The 17,308-nt window shown below is 42.1% G+C and overlaps 1 protein-coding gene across 3 annotated transcripts in view; it reads right to left on the minus strand.

Annotated features, from left to right (window-relative positions):
• Window positions 1-8,436: 8,436 nt before the first annotated feature.
• slc66a2 (solute carrier family 66 member 2) overlaps window positions 8,437-17,308 on the minus strand; it is a 36,677-nt gene continuing 27,805 nt past the window's right edge. For all 3 annotated transcript variants that reach the window (XM_083762834.1, XM_083762835.1, XM_083762833.1), the window contains one exon: window positions 8,437-10,095. In XM_083762834.1, the coding sequence (XP_083618960.1) occupies window positions 9,885-10,095 (211 nt within the window). In that variant the 3' untranslated portion in view covers window positions 8,437-9,884. The remainder of the gene's footprint in view (window positions 10,096-17,308) is intronic.

Raw genomic sequence — 17,308 nt, forward strand, 5'->3', positions numbered from 1 at the left:
GGAAACGGCATCAGGATTAGGGTACTATTACCAGGTACAAGTGGCGATGCATTGTGCTAAAAAAAAAAATTGTAAATTCATTGTCTGGACTCCAAATGAGCAGGTCATTGCAGATGTCCCATACAATGAAGAGTGGATTACAGAGAAAATCAGCCACCTGAAGGACGTGTATTTTCAGCACTTACTTCCAGCAATATCCACAAGGATAGCCCACGGGGTAATGAAAGTGGATGGACTAAAGTAAACTAGCCCTCTTTTGAATTTAATGAGTTTCAGTTGAGAAAATGTTTTCTGTTTTTTCTTTATTGCTCTGTAAAGCACTTTGCGCTGCATTAATGTCATCAAAGAATCCAAAAGATGCTATATTAAGTATATTATTAAGTAAAATAAATATTTTTTTGATCTGCACATGCCTGTATCTCCAACTTCATGCACAGAGGCATAACATTTTCCACATTGGATGCTGTGTCTTCACTTCAGGCCCTGCTGCTGCTTTATGACTGAATGCCTCTTCTCTTGGGGGGGGGGGGGGGCTGCATTCTCCTCTGTGAAAGAAAAATAAACAGTGCTTACCTTTCTTTTTTTTAAGTTATTGGTTTTCAAAAGAAACCAAATATTAAATGAAAACAATCACACCAGACAGTAAATTTTAAGGGGGAAATTATATTTTTATCCTAGTTGCAGAACTATGGGTGTTCTTTCAATGGCCTCCCATCTGGGAAGTGTACTCAACACACCTAAAGATAGAACGATGAGGATGAATAGCTGGTACCACATAATAACAGACTCAATAACGCATAAAACATATTTTCCACTAATTTTGGGCAGATTAGTCATATGATGCACTTTATTCCTCTATCTTTTTACAGTAGCCTTCAATGAGTGAATCTTCTCAACTGATAATTAATCACAATTATGCCACGCGGCCCACGCCGCATGTGACTTATTTTGAGGAGCAGCTTAGCCTACTAAAAATTATGTTTTGATGAATTGAACAAGGTGGACCCTGTTGTAAACAAGTGTAAACAGTAATGTTTAATTGGGTCGTCCACTCACAGTTAACAGTCTTTGTATTGAGTTTGTGCTTGAAATATACTGTAATTCTGCAAACTGTTTTCAATCAATCAATCAATCAATCAATCAATCAATGTTATTAGCGTTAGCTTAGCCATTGTTCACATGATGCTACTGCAGTCTGTTTTACGCGATCGTTACATTTAGAGTGAAAACGTGTACATAAACATTCAGATTTCAAATATGAAGTACTCACCACGTGGGGCACGGGTGTTAGAAATGTGCTGGTACGGCGATTAGCATTGCTGCATCCCGCGTTGTTTAATAAAAGGCATTTTATCCGAGCAGTTTTTTTGTCAGGTCGAGGAAGGAGTGTTGCGCTCTGAAACAGTGGGTGTGTTCGATATATTCACGCTGACCGCACTGCCAATACAAACTAATGAGAGAGTGCGCTCCCGGTGAGAAACTGTGTATTTTCCGAACGCACCCCGTTTGAGAAAAATAACGAGGCGCTTGGATAAAAATGCCATTTATTAAACTACGTGGAATGCAGCAGTGCTAATCGCTGTACCAGCACATTTATAACACCCGTGGCACACGTAGTGAGTACTTTATATTTGAAATCTGAATGTTTATGAACACGTTTTCACTGTAAATGTAACGATCGGCGCCACGTGTTTCGCTAGCTGGACAGTGAACAGTTATTAATGACATGTAACATATTTCACCACTCAATGGGGGCTGCATGCTAGTATTATATTAATGGTAGTTAATGGCAACTAACGAAAAGTCTCAAACTTACCATGCTGTTCTTTGTGCCTGGGAAGTGGGAACAAAGTCCTCGCTTTTTGACCCACTTCTGGCGAACATCTGTCCTCTGCACTCGCAGGGAATCTAATGGCTGCCGGCGCTGCGCAGCCTGCGCTCATAGACAATCGTCATGATGAGTCAGGACGTAGAATTTGTCTCCTCCTAAGTGCATGAATTTTGCCACTACTGTTGGAGCAGGCATAAACGACACACGTTCGTCCCGATTTTTCAGGCATCTTTGTAAAGTTGTAGTGTTAGTAATTAGCGTAACGTGAGCCAACGAACACAAGTCACTTTACATTCACTGTAGTGAAAGACGTGCTGATCTCCCCCGCAGCTATGGCGGATCCGCCTACAGGAAATACGTAGGCTGCGACCATGAAACCGGTACAGAATCGGTCTATATCGAACACATCGAGTGCCACCCTCCTCCCGACCGATAGGGGCGCGTAGTTGAAAGCCAATGGCAAAATAACACCTCGGATAAAAATGCTTTTTATTAAACAACGCGGGATGCAGAAATTCTAATCGCTGGCGCTGCTACTAACTAACACCCGTGGGACACTTTGTGAGTACTTTATATTTGAAATGCGAATGTTTATATATTTTAATTATTTGTAAATGTAGCGTCTGCAAAAACCAGGGTGAAGTTGCGTCATGACTCTCGTATGAATACGAGAGTCATGTTTACAGGGCTAACGGTTTTCTGTACCTCATTTGACCTGCTGAAAACCGGTTCCATTTGTACACTGTCAAAGTAACTAACTTAATACTATCAACATCTATCTATTCTATAGTCCCTCTACAACAGTGGTTCCCAAACCTTTTCTTGTCAAGGACCCCCACATTTACACTTTATTAACCTGTGGAACCTGAACCTAACCCTAACCCTAACCCTAACCCCATAAGAGAAGATTGTTACAGATCTAGCAGTGATCTAGAATGATCAATTATATTAATAAAACGTCAAAAACTGTGAAAATGAAGAAAATGAAGTTGAAGAATCACTATAAATCTTAAACAGGTCAGAGTATTTCATCCAGTTATAAACAAGGAAGTGGTCCGGGTCTGCGACCATTTGATTGGAGGAGACAATGTAAGGAGCCCTAGGATTGGCTGAAGGCAGACCGATCTGATTGGCCAAGGAATCTGTCAATCAGAATGATTGGCACGTCAAAAACCACGACAGCACCCTAACTCAGTTACCTATTGCTATCTGCAACAACAGTCTTCCTTTGCCTGTGAGTTAGAGTTTGGAGTTGGATTTTGGCTGATATTTTGTAATCCTCCAAATCATGAAGTACACATGTATGTCTTCCAAACCCATGAACTATAGTATGTCTTTTAGTTTTTTTATCCTTCAAAATCATGAAAAACAACATATTATAATAAGTCTTCCGAAACTATATACAGTTTTCTGTAACTCATTTCAACTGCCGAAACCCAGGATTGAACTAGGGACGTTTAGATCTTCAGTCTAATGCTCTTCCAACTGAGCTATTTCGGCTTGTAAGTGACACATCCAGAATGTATTTTTCAATGAATTGTTATTTCTTACCTCATTTCAACTGCCGAATCTCAGGTTTGAACCAGGAACCTTCAGATCTACAGCCTAACGCTCTCCCAGCTGAGCTATTACGGCTTGCAAGTAACACATCCAGTATTTATTTTTACATTGACTGTTACTTGTTACTTCTTAAACAAAAAAACTAAAAGTTTTTCACCCAGTGAGATCAGCCTAAGAGTCATAGGATTTTCTGTACCTCATTTCAACTGCCGAAAGCCTGGATTGAACCAGGGACCTTTAGATCTTCAGTCTAATGCTCTACCAACTGTGCTAATTTGGCTTGTAAGTGTCACATCCAGAATATATTTTTCAATTGATTGTTAGTTCTTAAACAAATAAACTCATACAGTTTTCCCCCAGTGAGATCAGCCTGGGAGTCATACGGTTTTCTGTACCTCATTTGACCTGCTGAAAACCGGTTCAATTTGTAAAAGACAAAATCACTTCCAGACCATGGGCTATAGTCCATGGTGTCGGAGTGATTTTCGTCCTCAAAAATGATGAAAAACGGCATGCTACAGTTCCCTAACCCTAACCCTTGATCGTAGGAGATAGTAATGTAGGACTCTACAGATCGAGTGCTATCCAGTCATAAAGTTTGTACACTTGAAGAAACTACTACAGAAACCTGGAAACACCGCCAATGTGGCGCACTGCATCCTATTCGTAGGAATGAAGAATCGACAGCAGGTGACAACAGAAACAGGACGGAAGACAATGAGCGCGGACACAAGTGTGGCCTGATAATTTGCCCAGCTGGTACCCACTTAAGGCCCAATCAGATCCCAGTTCAAACCCATATAGGCAAACACAGGTGGCACACATGGTTCTGAAATAAAATGGCCCATTTGGATACCACCTAAGACCCAGTTAGAAACCCACATAAGCCCATATGGGCTAACACAGGTGGGCCCTTTGTGCATACTGGGTGCACGGCCCACTTGGAACCCAAGCCCATAGCCCATGTCAAAACCCAATTGGGCCCAGGTGGACATCTTAGCTGGGTGGTGCCTTGCATGTTTCCTCTGCTGTGTGTGGGTGAATGTAATGTAGGCCTACTTTGCATAAATTAACATTGAATATTCCAGAGTGAATGGCTGGTGAATGGTAACCTCCAAGGTGGTAATCTCCAGGGAGACAAACAAATAAACCCATCCAAACCAACTCAATGTAGAAGAAATAATACTAAAGAAAATAGTAATTGATTGACACATTTTTATAATTGTTTCAACAGACTATGCTCTGAGACAAGCTATTAAAGCAATTCAGTTAGCCATAGCTTTATGGCTCTGCAGCAACAAATTTGAACTGCAGACTTATTTCCGGTTAAAATCTGCTGCCATGAGCCAACCAAATTAAGCTATGAACCTGGAAAAGGGAACAATATGCACAGACCCATGCAAGGAAGAGTGTTGATTGTAAAGTCGATCCGATAAAAGTTCCTCGGAACGGGCAATCTCTGAACTGACAGTATGTAGGTCCTTAATATTGACAACCGTTCATCCAAGCCAAGAACCTGTCGGTTCCACACGGGCACACCCCTAACGGGGGCTTCGCAGTTAGTATGTTATATTTGGATTTTCCATAAATAAAATATATATTGCAGGCATAATTTTAAAGTATATAGAACATTGTGACCCCTTCATGTCTTAAATAATCACAATTCAACTTTAATGAAGATACATTTAACTGACCACACTATAATAGCAGTTAATAATTCCAACACTGCATTTAGACAAAATATATTGTCTACAAAATCATTTAAAAATAAAGTACTTGTAACATCCTGAATTGTATTGTTTTCTCTCAGCAGCAGCACCAAAGGAGTGCATGCTGTGAAAGCACAGTGCTTTATAATTTATGTGATTTCTATTACATTGGCTGGCACACAACCAAAGTCCAAACACGTACCACCACGGCATGGTGGGGATAACGTTTCATGACTAGTGACATTAACCAGACCTGCATGCTGCAGAAATGTAACCACTGTGGCATGAAACACAACTTAAAAAAAAGAGGGAAAAAAACATCTCCATCAACCGAAGTTTTAAGAATGGTTCAACAACGCTCCTTCTTTCCATGACCTCTTTATTTGGCAACAATACCACATTTGGCTTCGCTCCTGTAGTTAGTGATGATGGAGCATTAAGGGATACTGCCGGTGTGAGACATCAGTTCCACCAATGATTAGAGCCAATGTGGCGAGACTACGATACTATACTTTGACATTACTGAAGTACATGTACTTCTTTTTTCCCCCGCCTGGAATGGGAAGGTTGTCACTCCCTAGTCTGCCCAGTCCACGTGTCGAAGTGGATCCGGACAACAAACTTGACTGCTCCACGGCTTCAATTTATTACCACCCATTACTTATAATGGTTACGTTGTGCTAAATGCAGAAGACCAATTCCACATAATGTGAAAATGCAGTCACAAATACTACAGTCCAACAACAACAATCTTATTCAATGCATTACCCTAATTTGTCTTTTTGGCTGTAATGGGGTATTATTATAATTTTGACCATGCTTACCAATGATGGACTACGCCTATGGAACCAACAGTTATAAACACCGGGGGTATCCTTTATTGCCAGAGGACTTCAGTTCTAAAAAACAGAAACTGTAGATGGAGGAACTAGAATAGAAAATTATATGAAAGAGAATAATATACATTTCATAGAAATGTCCAGTATGAATTCAAAACGGACACGTGATGTATCTAAGGATGTAAAAGTAACATAAAAAACAACACAAATAGAAATATAACACAGAAAATGGCAGTAAGTAAATATTAGTAAGATTGATCACAAAGAGTAGATCATTGGAACAGTGATAATCCACGTAGAAACTGTGAGGTCACTTTGGACTTTGGTCCTGTTGAGCACAACAAGAGTGTAACTTTACCGTGTCCATTCTGTCATTCTATGTAGTACAGTGCATACTCTTCATTATCACCGACCAACAGGACACATGTTAGCGTAAAAGGGCAGGCCTGTACAACTATTTAACCACATACAGTAAGCAGGGCTCAAGAATGTATTTGGGACAATTAAGTACAGTCGGGACAGAGGATTGTTTTTGCATTGAGCCCTATATACTTTGTCATGTGACAAAAACAAAGCAAGCAAGGAAAAAAAAACACCAGGGATAACCACATGAACGTCCCTCTATTCTGCTCAATGTCATAACAGGTGAACATTCAGTGAAAATAGCTGATTTACAAGATCAAGAAGTGCTTCAACACACCGCTTTGTGAGCTTGTAGGTTGCTTATTTTCACAATTTGACGTACAACAAAGACGTGTGGTTAAAGATAATACAATTTAAAATGACAAAAAAAATCTATTGGTCAGTGAATTCAAGGGCTGGTACTGTAGTACTAGTAACTGTATGTACTATGTGTGTTGGACAGAAGTGCTATATATACTGTATTGTACTTCATCCACTGTGAACCATTCTACCATGTCTGCCCTGCAGCTGACACATCTGAAATATTAAACAACGACATATACATAGGGAATTCATTGCGGTCCCCCTTTGAACTAAATGTGAAACCCTGCTTGAGGCTTGGACGAGGGCGGAAGATTAAACTAGTCTACTGCACCCTATTGACAAACGGACAAAAATGGCACTGAATGACCGGCGGTTACATAACAGTATTTTTGTATACAATATAAAATGACAAAAAATGCCTTGGCTGTGGGTAATGAACATGACTGCTATTTCTTTAGAAAAGACTGGGTTTACTCGCATCACATTGTTAAAATAAGTGTTAAATATATATTCTGATAATAATCATTGCTTTAACAAGTTTGTTCAGAAACGGGGGTCTCCCCATCTTTAGTAAACAGAAAATACATTTTCAGGTCGGGATGCCAAATTTATCCAATCAGGAGAGAAATGTCATACAGGATACAGGTCAAACCATGGGGACAGTGAGGCTTTCCAACGTTGAAGCACTGCGCCCTAGCGGTAAGAGGAGGGACTGCAGGCGGACCCGTGGAAGTATGACGAGGAAACCCTGTGCAGCTGGGCTTTAACATTGAGCGTACAATGTAGACAAGTAGACGTTTTGAGACGGTCCTTCCGGGGCTGCTTCAAAACGCCACTGAGCAACTTCCACTGACATGAATAGCGGTGGGGGCGGAGCTTCACGCCAGATCAGTCTCTATCCTTTTAATACTCTATGGGTCAAACAAGTGAAACTGGAAGTGATGGAACTAAAATACGAACAGACAAATCATCTCAACTGAAACACGTTTAATGGGGTTCTATCTCCTGATTGGAAAACATTTATATCCCGACTGAACAAACATCAGAAAATATAGAGCTTTGTATTTTTAACAAAAACATTTTTCTCATTTGTTTTTAAACAACACTACACAGTGTTACTGTACCACAAAAAAAATGCCCCAAGTTAAAGGACAACTTTAGTTTTTTTCAACCAAGGTTCATGTTTTAGGTTGTTATTAGAGAAACTAAAAGATGAGTGTTAATTTTCTTTCATTTGCTGCTTTCTCTCGTTTTAGGGATTTTAGCTCTTTTTGACAGGGGGGCGGGGGCATTCGAGCATGGGGCTAAATATGTATTTTTTTACCAAATTTGATGGTGATTTATTTATTTATTATTCACTATAGTCCTAATAAACCCCAGGAAATTACATCTGGCCACAGAAGATCACAGGATCTACTGAATGTGAAGGTAGCCTACTGGGGGAAGGCTTACAGTATACTGTGTGTATAGGCTCAATATGTCAGTTTGTCACATTCAGTAGATCCTGTGATCTTTTGTGGCCAGATGTAATTTCTTGGGTTTATTAGAACTATAGTAAATAATAAAATAATAAATCGCCATAATATTTTGTAAAAAAATACATATTTTGCCCCATGCTCGAATGCCCCCGCCCCCCTGTCAAAAACTGCTAAAATCCCCAAAACGAAAGAAAGCATCAAATGAAAGAAAATTAACACTCACCTTTTAGTTTTTCTAATAACAACCTAAAACATGAACCTTGGTTGAAAAAAACTAAAGTTGTTCTTTAAGTTTAAAAACTTTCAGCATTTTGCCAACTTTTCAGGATAGTGGAGCAATACAGCAAACTTTCTCTGTCATCAACTTTTCCGGTCATGTGAAGCTTCAGATTGCACACTGGCTTCCCAAGTCTTTTCATTTATTTATGAATGTTTTATTTATTTTGTATTTTTTTGGTAAAGTTCTTTTTTCTTTTTCTTTTTTTAGATGGCCTGTAAGTCTGTTTTCCAATTCCAGCACACACAGCACATGTCAATCTCTCCAATCCACGTGAGAGTAGACTGACTAACCTTTCTCCACAGCGGGGAGAATAACAATGCCATTTTATACATTCAGTGAAAGCTGAATGTATACTCACATTTTTTATTATATTGCTGGTGTAAGTAGCCAGCCCAGAGTCATGTTTGGTAAATCGGTTAAGGCAGAGGTTTTTCATGCAACATTCTTCAGTGTAAAAGGAAAAGCAAGCTGGTCCACATCTCCTGGAGTGTCTGCACAGGTTCTCAGTGCGTGCAGCTGCTAAATATATTCATTTTATGTGCATAATATTCCGTATACATGCACAGGTATATTCCAGGATATAATACTCCTTCACCAGTCACACAAGCACACGGACACAGTCGCATACACAGACCCGTTGACCGAGTAATAAATAAGCTAAAGGTCCTGTTCATTTGAATGTATACAAGTGTCCTTCATCAATCCTGTGTGGCAGCACAACAGTCAAACACTACCAAGTGTTTGTGCACGTGCATGTCTTATTCATGAGTGTGTGTACATAGAGACAGTGTGCTCCTGTACTTGTCTTGGCACCGTCGTGTGTGTGTGTGTGTGTGTGTGTGTGTGTGTGTGTGTGTGTGTGTGTGTGTGTGTGTGTGTGTGTGTGTGTGTGTGTGTGCAATCAGACCACCACCACTCGAAGACCCTCTGTGCATTGCATGCGTGTTACGTGTAAGATTTTAATCTCACACAGTTAAGACCCACCGTCTAATGAAAACTATTTCAGCGACGGAGGGTCTGAATCGCATGTCTGATTGGCTGGGCCGTAACAGAGCCTATGTGAGAGTTGAAGTCACACTGTGTAACTGCAACTGTTGTTTTAGTGGTGTTTTTTTGGCGATACATCTGGTAGCTCCGTTGTCTTTACAGCATCCGTCTATGGCTTGTTCAAACTGTGTTGTAGAGAACTCAGTTCAAAACAAAAAGTACTGCTCCAAAGCCAAAGTGTCAGGGTCCTAGCACAGAAGATCAATTTTGAAAGAAACATTGTCACCTGTATTAATGTTTCCGATGCCAGCATAAGTTTGTGACAATCGTTTGTTTTTATGTGAAATGGTTGTTGTGGAAAATATCCCAGTGAAAACCTACTTTTGTTTCATTGGTAAAGTTGCACAGTATGACTTTAACTTGCACGGGGCGTTCTCTTGCCAGAGCTACTGTAAGAGGAGGAGTTTGGTGCTTTCAGAGGGCCTTGGCACTGGTCGTGTGAGACACGGTGTGGGACACAGGTTTCTGCGGGTAGCGGCTGTAGTAGTACACCTGAAACAGGATGGCAAAGTCCACGCACACCTGGAGCAGGCCACACGTCCAGAACTGCACGGGAGCCTGCGTGAGTAGGAAGTACCCGGTCTTGAAGGTGTCCCCACTGGTCCACATGAACACCATCTTAATGCTGACGGAGGGAGGAGAGAGAGAGGGAGGGGGGGAGACAGAGAGAGATTGATACAATTATCTACTCTGTGGAATGAGTCATACTGGCTGCGGGCAGAGAGACAAAGGAAACAAACGTTAACAGTCCTGCCAGGGAGGCATGTGTGTGTGGTACAAAGATTGACTGCACAACGGCACAATAACAGACACATCTGAAATTGAAATAATGGAAATTCCCCATGGGTGCAGAGCAGACTGCCTATCATCTCTTTATCCCAGCTTCTGATGAAACTCATATTTATGGGGCCGCCAGGCAGCGAGCGCATGCGGCCCGCACGGGAGTATAGCTCAAATCAGGGGGAAAGTTACAGTAGAATCATAATAACAATACAAAAACAAATAAACTAAACAATAAGTTAAAGCTGCAGTGTGTAACCTTTATGTCCTCTTCTTCCAACAGAGTAATTGCCATGTCCAAAGTACAATAGAGATAGCGGTGCATCTACTGTAGCGTCCATCATTGCCAAGCAGTAGTTGTCCTACCCCACACCAGGGTCTACAAATCCCCACAGAGCCCTGTATATTGCATTAACCTCTGGTGCCCCTATTTTGGGTGTACAGTATCATTATAGGCAAAAAAAGAAAAGGGAAAAAAAGCATCATGAATCATGATGCTATGCTTGTAGATTGGCTACAGTTGGCACTGTGTGTGTGTGTGTGTGTGTGTGTGTGTGTGTGTGTGTGTGTGTGTGTGTGTGTGTGTGTGTGTGTGTGTGTGTGTGCGCGTGCGTGTGCCATGTCCTTAACTAATGAGAAGGAAAAGCACCTGTTCTCAACAGTGTAATGTACACGGTGTCCCGGTTTTTAAACCACTGTCTTTCTTTTCTATAAACAATAACAATATTCATAGTGCTATATAAATAGAGTTTTGATTGACTGTACAGTATGTACATCTTCAAACTAAAAGACACACTGGTATATCACGTCTTTTTAAACTCTGTCAAAGTGCCTCAGATCAACTGTCTGTGACACTTAAGGCTCATACATAATCTGGATTTACGGTGGTGGGGTGACCACCGAACTACAACATGACGTCACGAGCCGCGGTGAAGAGCAAACCACCGCCACCGCTCCAGCCCTTCTCTCTGTTTTTACTCACCACTGCACGTTATTTCAGCTCCGGTGGTCAGCTCACCACCGGAGCGGTGGTCACCTCACCACCGAAAATCCAGACTATGAATAGGCCTTTAACAGTATGGGGCACGTTTAGCACAGTGTCCTGACAGCTTCCAAACACCTATTCACTCTTGTTGATTTCCTCAACACGAGGGGAAGCATGAGGGGATGTTATTTAGATAGACCGATTTGCTTTTTATCGTGCTAAGAATATTATTTCGATAACACGCTGCTTATCATGTTTTTTTTGTTGGTTTACCCGATATTCTACTTTGTAGCACTTTCTTTGCTCCTCCATTTCTTTGACCATTGACTCAGCCTGTCGTTTTGACAAGGGTTCATGCCATTTACAGTACTACTATCATCTTGCACTTTGTAAATTGAGAAGGATAAGAAGCGTCTGATAAATGTTTAAAAAGTACATTTTGATGCTGACAGAGAAGGAACTGATTCTGCATTACATGCACACAGAACAAACAAAGCGTGACCAAATGTGCAAGCACACATGGATGCATTCCACCTGCCACGTGTGTGCGCCCATACTGGCACACGCATTCTCACAGCTTTACAGACCTGCGCTTGCCTCAATGACCTAGGCGAGTAAACAAACGAACGCGTTTGCATTTCTTCATATTTCCACTGCACCATGCTTAGCGTTGCAGCTCGTGTCCTTTTGGCCTGTCAGCACTTTCCCATAGCACCAAGCCAAGCAAGAGATTGCATTGTTCCAGGGGATTGAAGATTAATCTAAATTTAAATGTATGTATGGATGGATTTATACTGTAAAGGAGATAGCACTGCTCTATAAATACAAGCTATTAATATCATGATGCTAAAACGCTGTGGGGCAAATGGGGGCTGGTACCTAATCTCGTGTCGAGCAAAAGGTTCATTTTTTTATACTTTGTGTGCCTATTTAGAAATAACCAATAAATAATTCAGAGTTGACATTTCACTGCACATAAAAATGAGCTTCCTTTTTAAATATGACTCCGCTTTTTAAACTAGATGGCCTCCATGCTTCCCAGGAAGGCTCCAACCTTCTTTTTTTTGTATCAACTAACAATGAACTGACTTTGCATTCCTCTAAGCTTTTACCTTCTGGCCTATAATGGACCCACCTGAGTCCTCTTCCCTGGGCTCAATATAGTATTGTGGTGAGCATTATGCCTAGACTTTATCCTATGCATTCAGTGTATTCAACTGCTGTGTCAGATACATTTATTACAGTCAACCTAAGCCACTTCAGCCTACTGCCTCACCACCCAACTAAAAGATTACATCGTGTGAAAGCTGGAACTGTCCACAGCTTTTTTTATTTTCTTCTTTTTCCATTTAGGTCTTTGGCTTGATAAATCATATGATACCGAAAATGTTAACAAACTGCAGCAAAAACTCGGTGTACTGAAAACAGGTTCTCTTTCCCTTTGAATTGTAGAAAGAGTATTACTATCAGTCCTAGACTATGCTGATATAATCTACTTTCAAACCCCTTGACTCATTTTATCGTTCTCCTTCAGATTCATTACCGGAGATCCCAATACTAGGACACTGGCCATTGCATTCTACACAGCTGGTTGGTTCCCTCTGGCACAGAGGCATGATAAACACTTGTATCCTTTGAGCAATAAATCCTTTATTGGACATTCACCATCAAATATACCCAATATACTGTAGCTGTATATCCAAACTCGCTCTAATAACAGTCTTATGCATGATGAATTGAATTTGGAAAAGCCACCCCTGCACCAAACACTTGGAATTATCTTGAGCGCCTCCTCAAGATCGACACTCTCATTATGGAAGCTAATTTATTATTTCTTAAGCTGGATTAATGCTATTTAATCAAATCTCATGATCTTGTGAATGGCCAAGATGGTAATAATTTGTTTAACTCTTCATATTGTTTTGAACTCTTAAATAATCTTAAAAAGGCACCATCATTATACTACAACGGCATCCAGCATTGACCATAAACGTATAACAATAATTTGGTCCACTTCCTGTTCTGTCCGTTTCTCTTGTTATTTTTGAGTGGCGCAACCACTCCAAGGAACAGCAATGTCCGTGTTCACCTACCTATGTGACGTTAACCCACCTATGCACCTGTGACTATGAGCACCATGTGACTATGAGCACCAGTATAGTACCAGTCAGTACCAGTAGGGGCGCTGTTGTGCCAGAAACAGAGAGAGACATAGTGCTGCACTGTTGCCTGCTAATGAGAGAGAGAGAGAGCGAGAGAGAGAGAGAGAGAGACAGAGAGGAGGGGGGGGGGGGGGGGGGAGTTGCACCACTCAGTTCACACGGGTGTGATTTTTTTAACTGTGCAAAGAACTTGCCTTAATGAAAACACTACTATGCAGTCTGGGAGCAGAGAAACAGCAAAGGAGGCACGAGCCTGACAATCATTCTTGATCTTTAGTGGCACAGTGAAAGGGCCTCTGTGTTTAAACAGGCCCCTTCTCTTCAGCAGAGGCCACTTAAGAGATGTAAGAGAGGGGCGGAAAGTAATTTAATGCAGTCTCTGCCCAGCCTGACTGATTGTATAAGGAGAGCTTCGCCCTTTACCCCCTTCCCGCGCCCCTGTGTTGGGCTGTCTGCCAGAGGAGCAGGGGCAGACCTCGCGGCCGAGGCTTGTCAAATCTCCTTGTGCATTATTCATAACTCAGGCTTCACCTTGGACCTTTCATTTGTAAAGACTTCTTGCATTTAGTTAATCTCCCCACCATATCTGAGCGGTGAGCTGCATGGAAGTTGGAAGGCATCCGTACTACAGTACAACATAAGCCGTCTCCTTTCCAAGTCAAGGAGCAGCGGCTCTACTTAGAGTCCCTCGCGTTCGGCCGCTTGTATCCTCAATCTAATTCTTTCGGTCATGACCCACACTTCCCGACCATAGGTGAGTGTAGGGATGAAGATTGCTCGGTATGTCGAGAGCTTTGCCTTCTGGCTCAGCTCTCTTTTCAGTGCGGTACAGCGACTGCAATACCGCTCCTGCTGCTCCGATTCTCTGGCTGATCTCCTGTTCCGTCCTCCCCTCACTCGTGACAAGACCCTGAGAAACTTTTTTAACTTATACACAAATAAATTTAAACATTTTCAAAAACAGCAGATCGACAAACTCGCGTGTCACGGTGCAACGTGCTGCTAATTTGCCATTTAGGATTACAAAAATATATATAAAAAATCTCCTTTAATGACATGCCCAAAATAGAGATGCCAGGTTAAAAGTGGTTAAAACTCAGGACACCGGCTACATAATTGCCTATGTCGTTAAAAAAGTTAAATAATGGTATAATTGGCCAGACCAATACATCGGTCGGGCTCTACTCTCATCTTCCCTGTTGTTCTCTGGCAGTAAGGAGCTTGTTAGTTCTGCCCATGACCAAAAAACACCCTCTTCAGTATAGCTCAGCAGGCGCTGTCCTGAGTTATGATGGTGTGTACCGCTGGTGGCTAATAATAAGGGAGGGAGGAATTAGGGTGGTGGTTCAATTCCTCTGCCGTCTGCCTAATAAGAGGCAGGGTCAGAGATGGACGGTGTGAGAACCCGCCTGGTGCCTTATCATGTCATTTTTCTTGTCAAGACAAGAGGGCCTGAGCAGAGGCAAGGCGAGCTATGTCCCCCGGACGAAATCGTGGAGGTGGACATGGGCAGCTGCTTCGGACATACAATGTTCTCTACGGCGGGTTCGCCTCCATATTATAAAGGACAGGGCCACTGTGTATGCTCTTATTATTCAGAATGTGGACAGACACAGTGACCGCCAGGTGGATGCTCGGAGAGCCGGGTCGAGTTTGAGGGCCTTTTTCTGTCATATCACATGAACTCTTTACCACGACCGTTCAGTCTCAACACCTAGAAACACATCCAGTCGGTGAAAACATCCATTCAATCACTCAATCAACACTTGTTTTGCAGTTTAACTAATATTGTGCCATTTTCCTCCATTCTAAAAGGGATACGATTTCATAATGTCTTTTGCAAAGGAAATGTCTAGTCAGTGCTCGACAGTGCGACTATAGGTACTCTCATTTGCTACTAAAAATAGCACAGTGCGAGTTGTAAAATGCAATTAGTAGCACCAGTGCTACTACAGAATTAGACCGTTCAATCGTGATGAAGACAGGGCTCTGATACAGCAAGTACACATTCTATGAGTCACAGTTTTATACCTTAATTTATATATTTGCAGTACGGCGGTGTCGAGCAGATCTACAAGCTAACAACGTGTCGAGGCTCAATGAGGGGTTAATTCGAAGATCTATTCCCCTGGCTCCAACCGCCCCGCCCCTCCCTGTGTCGCTGCTCTGTGCTCTTCCCTGTCAGCAGCAGCAGGCAGCAGACAGAGCGAACGCAGCAGGATATAATAGAATAATATATATACCGGTAACTTTTAACCAAACACGGGTGAAACAGAGTGCAGCCGTGCACGCAAAGAGTGCACGCGCACGCACGAACGCACATGGAGTGGACGGATTGATATCAATCAAAAACAACCTTAGCACCTCGCAGCTCGCTTACAAAAGCGTGTGCGCAGCGTGAATGATATTACGAATGACCGACCTGGCTGGATACGTATCAGTCAGTGATCCATCCATTGTGTGACCTGCTTAACAAGCAACGGAGAAAAGGCAAAGATCTGACTGTCCCCCCCACCACCTCCTACCACCCCCACCATAGTTAGACGTCGGTCCGCCCTCCTCACCTCCTTCTGCGTAGCAGACTATATATACCTTAGTAACTTAAGTCAGTAGTCTACTGTAGCTGTATGTGTCCGATGTTCTGTCTGAACTAGCACATTTTGTATACAGTACGTGCACAATATGACCACAGATATGCCCAAAAATGGTTTTCATTTGATCTCGACTTTAAAAAACCTTGTGGCCCGGGTGGCTAGTGTAGCGGTCTGGGTACCTACAGTAGGCTGCTAATCCAGCCTGACGGTGTGTCGCAGGTTCGACTCCCGATCCCGACGACCTTTGCTGTACATACTGTACACAAGCACAACATAATTATATCTTAAAAAAAAACGTTTCAGTTACAAGAACGTCAAGAACACTTTATACAAAGAAGTACCTGCACCTTTGCACCTGAAGTACAAAGGCACTTCAGGTGTGTAAACACTAAACAGGATTCTTTTCATCCATGTGTTGGTCATCTCCTCCTAAGAGCAGATGAGAGGAAACGCTGTGGTGTATGTGTGGTCGGCCTGGAGACTTGGACGGCAGATCAAAAGGTTCCCGACCACCACTGCTCCATTGTGGATGTCAGGATCAGAGTGCGTGCGCCTGCAGGCTAAATAAGGCTTTGGCACAGCTATCTGGCGTGGTGGGATGCAACTCATGGCCAGAGGCCTTATAAGGGCACAGTCAGTTGGCAGTGAGCCCCATCTCTTCATTGGTATGTATGAGCAGGGTTCGATTTACTGCGGGTGTCAATGACTCTCCTTTAGATACCCCCCCCTGGATTCAATGTTATGGTCCCATTCCCTGCTTCTGCTTAGACTGATAAAAGTACAAGTACAAAACAAATATATTTGATAATATCACAAAGAAACTATTTAATTAAAAAACTATGTTAGCACCATTAAACCGGCCATCCCACTTTTGGGCAATAAAAAAAATAAAATAAAGATTTTTGTGAAATTGCGATTTTTGCTATAAATTGTACAAGGTACAATAAGTACAGAGATTAAGTGGTTGAGAAAGTAAGCGTGTGCGTGGCGTGCGTGCGTGTTTGTTTACTTCTTTTGCTTTATGGCGGGCTGGCCAGAGGCAGCTGGGTGCACAAGCAGGGGATCACTTAATGACGGCGCCAGCAGGCACGATTCACAACAACCTCCATCAAGCACCCACACCCTCCATCTGAGCTGCACCTATAGGCCCAACACTGCACACCCATCCCTTATTCCCCTTGATTTGATTTAATTCCATTCATTTGTATCCCATCTTGGTGTAATAAACTTCACTTTGTTTTCCTGCTGCATGCCACATGATTTGAGAAAGTGCCAATATAGATATTAAAGCCATTATTATTAGTGCTATACTATACT

The sequence above is a fragment of the Protomyctophum parallelum genome (genome assembly GCF_964188405.1).
Source record: "Protomyctophum parallelum genome assembly, chromosome: 1".
In the NCBI taxonomy this organism is placed as follows: Eukaryota; Metazoa; Chordata; class Actinopteri; order Myctophiformes; family Myctophidae; genus Protomyctophum; species Protomyctophum parallelum.